Source organism: Labeo rohita, chromosome 13, assembly GCF_022985175.1.
Source record: "Labeo rohita strain BAU-BD-2019 chromosome 13, IGBB_LRoh.1.0, whole genome shotgun sequence".
NCBI lineage: Eukaryota > Metazoa > Chordata > Actinopteri > Cypriniformes > Cyprinidae > Labeo > Labeo rohita.
The window spans coordinates 30,937,124-30,947,668 of NC_066881.1; the positions used below are offsets into that span (position 1 = coordinate 30,937,124).

A 10,545-nucleotide genomic window follows, 5' to 3' on the forward strand; every position below is an offset into this window, starting at 1 on the left:
CTGCGGCAACAATGTTAAAGTAGCCCAATTCTGCAGGAAAACCTCAGACTTGGCAACACTGCTTTTGACCACCTAAATCTTTATTGTATTACTGCAATTACTGTATTTAAACTAAATTAAAACCATTTATTTGATTAAAAACAGTTAAAATAGTAATTTTGCTAAATATTATTAACATTTAAAATAACCGTTTTCTATCTGATATTTTAAAATGTAATTTATTCCTGTGATCCAAAGCTGAATTTTCAGTATCATTACTCTAGTCTCCAACATCACATGATCCTTCCCAAATCATTCTAATATGCTGATTTGCTGTTCAAGAAACATTTCTGATTATCAATAAAATTATCAATGTTAAAATAGCTGTGCTGCTTAAAGGAGAAGTCCACTTCCAGAACAAAAATTTACACATAATGTACTCACCCCCTTGTCTTCCAAGATGTTCATGTCTTTCTTTCTTCAGTCGTACAGAAATTATGTTTTTTAAGGAAAACATTTCAGGATTTTTCTCCATATAGTGGACTTCAATGGTGCCCCAAGTTTGAACTTCCAAAATGTAGTGTAAATGCAGCCTCAAATGCAGTTGTAAATTCCCCAGCCAAAGAAGAAGGGTCATATCTAGTGAACAGATTTTCACTAAAGAATTTCAAATGCTCGCCTTGTCTTCCTCTCTCTGAACTCTGACAGTTCATGACAGTTAGGGTATGTCGAAAAAATTTATCTCATGTACAAGGAAGACCCTTCTTCCTTGGCTGGGATTGTTTACAAACACATTTGGGATTGTGCATTTACACTGCATTTTGGGGCACCATAGCAGTCCATTATATGGAGAAAAATCCTGAAATGTTTTCCTCAAAAAACATAATTTCTTTACAACTAAAGAAAGAAAGACATGAACATCTTGGATGACAAGGGGGTGAATACATTATCTGTAAATGTTTGTTCTGGAAGTGGACTTCTCCTTCAATGTTTTTTAGTGGAAACTGATACATTTGTTTCAGTGAAACTTAAAAAGAACAGCATTCATTTGATACAGAAAAAAAATTTGCTGAAAAAAAAATCTCTTAAAAAAAACAAAAAAGAAAGAAAAATCTTACTGACCCCAAACTTTTGAACCAGCAGTGTCCTGTATGTTATGAAATTATAACATGTACCGTAGGTCAAAGGTCCCAGGCTGTGGTGAAGCAAAAGATGATGAATGATAGATTGAATGGAAAGGGAGGGAATCCTATAAAAGACAGACTCCAGTTTCTCTTTCTTCAGTTTTCTGATCAACAGGGATTACGGGGCAGATTCTGACTGACGAGAGCAGCCAACTTCATTTTCTTCAAATTCTTTCTTCCAGTCCAAACACCAACTACTGGGTAAAACTAAAAGGTGGAAATCTGTTCCTCCTCTATACTAGATACCTTGAAAAAAACTGCCATTTAGCATATTTAATGAAATTTTACAGACATAACACATACGCATGATGTGCCAAGTTCAGGTGAATGTTACGCTTACACCAGTCTCACATAGTACACCATCCGTCTACCTTCATGACCTTTCCACCAAATCACTTCCTCAACAAATACCTGCAAGTTCTCACTGCCTGAAACTGATGTTTTTTTTTTTCACCTCAACCACAAAAAAGACTTACACACCTCAAACACATGTAAGAGATGAATGAGGAGTTGTGTTGTATTATTGAACACAAGAGCTGGTCTGAGAGAAAGAGAGAGAGAGGCCTTGGTTACTAACAACTCAGAGAATTCTGTTTTATATTGAATTATTCCATACCAGACATCTACACTTTTGAATAGCACCAGGTGTTTAAAAAGACACAGAATATAACCCACACTGTTGGTATGTGCAAACATTGTACATTTAGCTTGTCACCCTCAAAAGATACACCTCTGTGCCTTATTTACCACTAAGGGTGCAAAATAATGTCACAATGCAAAGAAAAAAAAAAACTCTTACTACAACCTTAATGGTCTTAATTTAGGTCTGGGCGATATGACCTTTTTTTCCCACGGTAAAGATGAAGGTCTTCAAATATCAAAAAATTTTGAAACAACACTAATTTCATTTTTCTGTCACCAGTGTCATTGTCACAAAAAACTAATACTAGCCTAAAAGTTTTTTGATTAACATGAATGACAGACAGCAGGAATATTAGACTGCTAAATTACTGCTAAATAAAAGACCTAAATTACTGAGTTTACGAGGATACTTGCAAAGATAGGCAATTAAAAAAATAATAATAATATATCATATACTTATTTTAAAATTTTTTAAATACATTTTTAAATTTTTAAAATAAAACAAAAACTGTATTTTAAGATTGTTACTGGGACAGCACCATCAAAGGTATACCTTTGCTCCTTATTTACCATTAAGGGTGCAAATTAATTTCACAATGCAAATCTTAGACCCGATTTCACAGACAGGGCTTAGACTAGGCCAGGATTAGGCCATAGTTCAATTAGGAAATTTAAGTAATTTTTATAAATGTGCTTAGAAAAAAAACATTACTGGTGTGCATCTTGAGACAAAACAAAGGCACTGATACATTTTTTTGATCAGTCAATGCAAGTTTCTTTCAGTTGAGCCTTACATTTTAGTCTAGGACTAGGCTGAAGCCTTAGGCATATGTCTTAAATATGGCTTAAATTAAATTACATTAAATACACCAGCCCAGGATATAACCCACACTGTTAAAAAAAAATGCAAACATTGTACTTTTAGATTGCTGTGGTCCTCAAACATTTTTAGTCACGCTACCCCTTTAAAGCTTTTTAAAAAAAATCTGGCGTAGACCCACTGTTAGTGTTCCTTTTGAAGGGATTCGGCGAGTACACAACAGCAGCTTGTGATGCCATCCGCTGAAGCGGTGCTTTTCAATGGCATGGAACTTCTATGTCGGGCTTGATGAGACGCAAAGTCAACAGTCTGAAGAAGAAGGTTTTGGAGGAACTGGCGTTCGGTGCCGCTTTATATAAGGCAACCGCTATTCACACACTCTATTTCCCCCCCAGCATCTGTGCACCCCACACTTTGAGAACCACTGCCTCAAAATAATAATATTCATACTTTAAGGACTAATATGTACATTTTAAGATACTCATTTGCATCCTTTAGGGGTAGATTAGACACAATGGTGTAGCTTTGAGGCTACTGCCCCTGTCAAAGGCTGTTGCACCCCTAAAGTTACCATTTTTATTTTGACTATTTTCTCTGACAGTGCAGAATAGTAATGAAATGCCCGTAGTCTTTTTGGATAGTCTTTGATGGTATTTTCTTCACTCTGCCCAGATTCTCATGCATTAGTCAAAGCAAGCCAACTGTTCACTCTCACAAACTCTTTGTCATGTCCGCCTGTGGACACGCACACATCACCTTCTGTCCATTCACACTGCACACATTAACCCACACTTCTTTGTGTCTAAGTCACCATTCACCGCTGACCTATATCCAGACATAAACCAGGCGAAAATACGCTCCGAGTTTCTTTCGGTGTCATAAAATTCAGCTTCAGGGCGGATCTCCACCGATCCCCGGGAGAATCCCCTTCGCTGACACATACACGCCATGGGCCGCTAAAGCTAAAATAAAACTGCAGTCACCACAGGGCAAACATACTGACCCACAGGTTAATAGAATTTTAGCAGAGTGACAAACACACATACACACACATCAGAAACTACACAGTGAATAAGCAGAAGCAGAGATGGTGACAGAGGCAGAGAACTGTAGAGAAACACAGTACAGATGGGAAGAGGAAGATGAAAAGAGTGACAAAGCAGAGGAGAGAGAGACAGTGCATGATAGGCCATGAGAAAAAAGCAAGCAAGAGAGATAGTCTGATGAGATAGTAATGAAATCATTCAGCTGCATGGAGAAACATAGACTGGATTCACTGTGAAGAAAGAGCAAGAGGAGGGACATAAGCACATTTGTGAAAGATGGAGAGAGATAATGGATAGAGGGCGAATCTTCTGAGAGGTGGAACATTGAACATTTTCAACAGAATATTCAGGCCATATTTCTACCAAAATTAAAAGAAAAAACTATGAATTGCTAAAAGAAAATTTTAACATGAAATGCAGTTCACAATCATAAAAAAGCTGCCCAATTATTTAGGGCAGGATTTTTTTTAAAGTTGGCTGAAAAAGAAAGTTGCTTAAGAAAAGATTTTTTAAAGGGGTCATCGGATGCTAAGCTCACTTTTGACATGTTGTTTGAACATTAATGTGTGTTGGCAGTGTATGTACAAATCTACCCTATAATGATAAAAATCCATGCAGTGGTTTTTAATTCATCTGTAAAAGTAATATTCCCTTTTTCAAATTGAGCCATTCTCAGATGCCTGTCGTTGTGGCGTCACACCGACAGAGGCCGCTCCCACGATAGTTGATTGACATGAGCGTCTTACCTAAGATCAGTTGTAACAGTCCAACCTCCATGTTTTGATGCCGGAGCACGGATGCAAGTTAGACAAGAATATCTCAGATTCAGCGATTGAGGTGTTGTGTTGCAGGATGTAATAATGAACATAGTGGTCGTCATTTACTCCCGACATCTGAGCTGCTGAAGATGCAGTGGATTACGTTTGTTTGTGAAGGGAATGCGCCTCCCGATCTACATATATCCATCTATGTTTGTGCGAATCATTCGTGATCCAGCTTCACTTACAGCAGAAGTGAGTATAAGGGTTTTTTATGAATCTTTGCGATCGCATTTCCTAATAATGTGCTAGTTAGCAAGTTTAGCGGCTAAATGCGGCTAAAGTAAATATGCTTGTCACTCCACAAAGAGAAGAGAGGGGCGGGGCGAGCAGAGCTTATTTGCATTTAAAGCAGCCTCGACCAGAATGGGATGATTTTTGCAGAGCTGATTTTGCCAAGGTAAAAAGAGTGTTGTTTTACACTACCATTGAGAATTTTTAACCAAAGTATATTATAGAGTTTTCATTAAGACCCTAAAGAATCATATCAACTTGTGGAAAATGGGCATCCGATGACCCCTTTAAATAACATGCACAGATTTTTTATGCACCAGAAATATTATATTATAAAGTAAATTATAAAAAGTGATTTTTGCATCCTTTTTTTACTGTATTACCAATTAATGAATTACTAAATTGTTAATACAGTTACAGTGACACTTTCTGATTATTGTAAAGTAATGAGAAAAATAAAATAAAATAAATTTATTTATATAATTAATATATCTTTTTTGTTTATTTATTCATTTTTTTATTTATTTTTAATTATTTTTTAAAAAAGGTGTAACAATATACCACAATGTCACCAAAAATAATAAATATTAATAAATGTTAGTATGTGACAATATATAATTTTAATACATAATAAATTACATTTCAAAACAATATATATATATATATATATATATTTTTTTTTTTTTTTTTTTTTTTTTTTTTTTTTTTTTTTTTTAATATCCAGACATTTTTGGGCAGGGAAAATTCCTTAATTGTATCATTATTATCACAATTCAACTGCTTCATTTACTTACAAATAATAAACATTAATAAAAGTTAATATATAATATATCATTTTAATACATAATAAATTACATTTTAAAAATAGAATAAAATAAAATAAAATAAAATAAAATAAAATAAAATAAAATAAAATAAAATAAAATAAAATGCCTAGATGACCTGGACATGTTTTGTGAGATTATTCCAGCAAATGTAAAACATCTTAACACGGATTAAAGTCACGATCACAGAGAGTTAACAGTCCCCATAGCGGAGACATAAAGTGGGAAGAGGAGTGCGAGTGAAGTCTCTCTCACTCTTGGGCTTTGCCGCCCTTAATTAACTGAGCTGGCATTCTCTCTTGCACCGTAAAGGCGGTTCTTTCACTGCTCCCAGCAAGGAGGCCTTCACAACAAAATTAAACTTGGTGCACTCGCATGACTAAAAGTAATAAAGACTAAAAAGGTCAGTCAACATTGTCTTACAGTGATTGGGGTAGAAACGCATGGCATGACATTAATTTTAAAAGTCAGGTGAGACGGTGTGTGCGTGATGAGATATGAAGATAAGAAGACGAGGGTGTGAGAGACAGACGTCATCCAGCTACAAATAGAGGACTTATAGAGGACTTAATAAAGTAAATGAATGTTCTGGATGAAATACAAGCAAATAATTTTAAGTCATTACGCATTTTACTAAAAAAAACTCAATTCTCATAGTGCACTAGCAGACTGCAATCTGCAAAAGCAAAGGCAAATATCACATTTGCATTCTTTATTTCTTAAAGTATATGGAACTAAAACACAAAGATAAATGTATTAATGTGATGTAATGCATATATCACTGAATCCCTTGCCTTAAATGTATTTATGACATCATGACTTTACTACACAAAAAAACTAATGAAGGTCCTACATAGAGTGAATCCTTAGAGCTCAGCATTCACTTGGTATTTGAGCTTTTAACATCTCAAAACAACAAAAAACAAATGAAATAACCTTTTTTGTAACATGGCATAACGTTCCAGAGGCTCTAAATGTTCTCTCAATATGACAAACTGAGACAAGTGTTTCTCTCTTCACCGCACATTTAATTGAGCTCTTTAAGTCCTTTCACAAACTGACAGTAAGTGCAGTAAATGCAGAGGATACACCAATATAAAAAGATTAATTATGCAAAGAAGAAATCATTTTTGGCAAGCACCGAGGTGAATGAGTGTCATCCCAGAGAGAAATTACTGCACATTTACGTGAACGCGACCTTGCAGCGAAATAAGTGAAGAAAAAATATGAATCACGCTAGAGTCTACAATTATCACAATCATGTGATGTTATAAAACTCTTTGATGAATCCTTCTGAAGATTTCTGCATTCTTATTATGATCATGAAGTATTTATCCTAATGATAATGATCTAATTTAACAGAGTCGTTGAGTTGTGTTAACAGATTGATATTGCTCTGCAATTCTGTCATACCTGCTTGCGATGACCTACCACTTTAATCAACCATCTTTAAAATTACAACAGTTGTAGCATATCTCATAAGACAATGTTGGAATAAATGTGATGTCATGCAGGAAATACCATCATTACAGATATCCCGCAACAGGATGCCCTGCATAACTCAGGTGAGAGTAACCCATCCAACCCCTGACCTTATAACATTAAAAACACACAAATTAGTCTTACCGTAAACTCCTTGCGATTGCACGTAGCGATGGAATACAGAAAATAATAAAATCCAGAAAAGCTCCATCTTCAGGTGCGATCCCTCATTACCTGCGGGGGAAACCACAAAAGCGCACGATCACTTCACAGGACACCACAGCACAGCACGAGCTCAGCATTAAAATGAGTGCTCCTGCAGCCAGAATCATGCCATCATCATCATCATCATCATCATCAGAGATTAAAGTAGCCTAACAAAACATTATTCACCAGTTGAAGTATTTTTATCCCTGCATTGTTCCAGTGCATGCATGCATGGGGGGTTAAGAACAGACAATTCATTTGCCAAACCTTGGATTATCTGCAGATTACAGGAGCTGTGCTATTGTTTGATGGGATTGAATGCAGCAATCATAGGTTATTTCTGAAATTGGTGGGCGGTTAAAGACGATCAAATACATGATTTATTAAACCTGACCGGAATTCACTATCACGCTGGTCAGAGCAAGAATGCACAAGTATTCAACTTTTTGCTGGAAAGCCAAACTCTTTTTTGGCACACAGGAGCTGGTTTCTAGCTTTGCAACCATCTTGGACCAGAATCAAACCAGCTCCCAGCAGGTAATACCACTTTAGAGTGGTCAAACTGATTTTTTAGAAAATGGTAGATTGTCGGTCAACTACTGACCAGCTTGCACCAGCTAATGGCTATCTTAAAATAGATTTTTTTCCAACGGATGTCTGAAAAACTATGTTAGATGGTTGTTTAATCAGCTTTATGACTGACTCTGACTGTATTTGTTTCATTTGAACATTAAAAAGCGCATTTGTGACCCTGGACCAATCATAACCAAAACCAGTCATAAGGGTCATTTTTTTAAAATTGAGAGGTATACATCATCTGAAAGCTGGTTTGTTAGGACAGAGCAATATTTGGCTGAGATACAACTATTTGAAAATCTGGAATCTGAGTGCGCCAAAAAATCAAAATACTGAGAAAAATCACCTTTAAAGTTGTCCAAATGAAGTTCTTGGCAATGCATATTACTAAGCAAAAATAAAGTTTTGATATATTTACAGTAGGAAATTACAAAATAACTTCCAGGAACATGATCTTTACTTAATATCCCAATGATTTTTGGCATAAAAGAAAAATCGATAAATTTGACCCAAACAATGTATTTTTGGCTATTGCTACAAATATGCCCATGCTACTTAAGACTGGTTTTGTGGTCCAAGGTCACATTTAGTAACTAACATCATCACAACTATCATTATTTAGCACTTTATAGACGTACATAACACTAATTATTCCCTAAATAATGAATAAACGACAACAACACGAAGAAATTCTTCAAAAACAGTCAGTAAATACACAACAATACTACACTATAACGTTAGCATGCGGGCAATAATTTGAAAACATATACACTTAATCAACTTAATCTGTAGTTAAACACCTTAACGACATTTTAAACAAACCACAAACGATTTCTGTGATATATTTACTATTTTACCTCTTAAATAAAGTGATTACAGTATGCTGTACTTCTGTTTTATCCGTTTGCAGTCCGATACTTATCCTAACGGAAAGTCCTCGAACGGCGTACTGTTGCTATAGTAACCGCCTCAGGCGACCGCCACTCCGTTTCGCGGGCGTCTATTATGCTACCAACTTGTAAGTCTTACTTTTGTGGCCATTAAAATGGTATTAAAAGTAATTTACGTGTATGCTTTTAAGACCCCCAACCTTTTCTACCTTTTTGGAGGTTCAAGCTTTAATTAAGGGAACGCCAAACCCCCCCAGGTGTCGCGCCCTTTCCGGTAGGACCAAACCTGTGGTAAGTGTTCTTGGAAATTACTTGGTGACAGCTTAGTGTAATAATTCAAGAGTATTTCTCCACAGTCTTAAGTTTAAATTCACGAACACTTAGTCACAGCTCGTTTGAAATACATCTGGACGTGTTTCGTTTCATTTATCAGCTTGCAGAGCTAAAATCACACACGCGTTAGTAATAAAAGTTCTGTCGTGTCTAGTACGCATTATCAAAAGTATACTGTGTAGGAACTTCTATCTGATTTTAATGTTTAAAACTGATTTAATTTACGCAGTGTGGCTATTTAGGACTTGGATAAACCGTGTTAAATTAGACTAAGCGTTTTTAGGGTGCTTCACAAAACATTACTGTATCTGGGTGTGGACACCGAGCGTTCACATTTACATTTAGACCGTTTTAAACACTTAAACGTCTATTCTAAGAATAAAACAGGCGCTTACCTTTCTCTGTGCGGGTTCAGCCTGTAGATCGCTGCCTTTCGAAATAATTCCCTTAGAAATGAACGACTTTGGGCAGAACACTAGAGTTCCAGGTGTTTAGTTTGTTGCGTGTTCAGCGGGAGCGCACCGATGTCTCTCCATCCAGAAAATAAAGACAAAATTCCAACACATTCTTCCAGGGAACTTCAACTGATGAGAAACTCTTGAAGGCAGCACGCGTCCACACATCCAAGGGCGAAACCGTGGAAAGCAGCAGTCCGATGCGATGTGATCTCTGTGAGTGATTGACTGAAACTCTTGTCCTGTGATGTCCTCCTATCAGATGTGTGCTCATCGATGGCTCTCTCAAGAGTGAGGCGGATGGAGAGGTTGCGCGTCTTTGCGCGTCAGTGTGGAGATGCGCGCACAGATCTCTCTGGTGATGCGCGACTGATATCTGGAGAGTCTCTGCGTAAAGCTTGTCCAGCTCTGGTCTCGGTAATGAGTGGGTTTATCAGAAGGGACCGGGGGTCTAAACTGTATAAACTCTCGGCTTTTTCCAATAGTATTTTGGTGGAATCTCCAGCCAATTAAAGCTGCGCAGCTGCGAACGAAGGACTCGCCCCGGATCCCGGAGGACCAATTAAATAAGAAAGAGGGAGAAAAAAAAAAATCACAATGTCTCTGCCACCCCTCCTCTTTATTCCCCTCTCTCCTCCTCCCGCTTTCTACTCCATCTCCCCTTCCATCAGTTTCTCAGTGTCTGTCGTCACCGACGGTGCGGACACTTTTTGAACTGAGGCGCGCTGCTGCTCGTGCCCGATAGGTGGCGTGTTTGAGCTAATTATAATTCCAGAGAGCGCTCAACATCACCCATGTCCTTATTCATGACGAAAAAACAGATCGTGCATCAGGTCAGGCTCAGCTAGCCATTCAATACATTACATCAAGACATCATGTGTGTGGTGTCAGTGTTGACTTTTGGTTTTGTTTCAGGGTGAATGTAACTAAAACATGTCACATTTCACCCTAGAATTTTTACTTTCATTATTTAATGGCAATTTTCTCCAAATGTTTGTATGCATGTTATTCTTAAATCACATTACTTTTAATAATCATAAAAGGCAGTACAACAA

At 36.9% G+C, this 10,545-nt stretch overlaps 1 protein-coding gene across 1 annotated transcript in view; it reads right to left on the bottom strand.

Annotated features, from left to right (window-relative positions):
• LOC127175035 (MAM domain-containing glycosylphosphatidylinositol anchor protein 1) overlaps window positions 1-9,912 on the bottom strand; it is a 250,165-nt gene extending 240,253 nt beyond the window's left edge. The window contains exons 1-2 of the mRNA XM_051125843.1: window positions 9,431-9,912; window positions 7,174-7,263 (exon numbers count right to left, since the gene is read on the bottom strand). Coding sequence (XP_050981800.1) covers window positions 7,174-7,240 — 67 coding nt within the window. The 5' untranslated portion in view covers window positions 7,241-7,263; window positions 9,431-9,912. The remainder of the gene's footprint in view (window positions 1-7,173; window positions 7,264-9,430) is intronic.
• Between the last annotated feature and the right edge of the window lie 633 nt (window positions 9,913-10,545).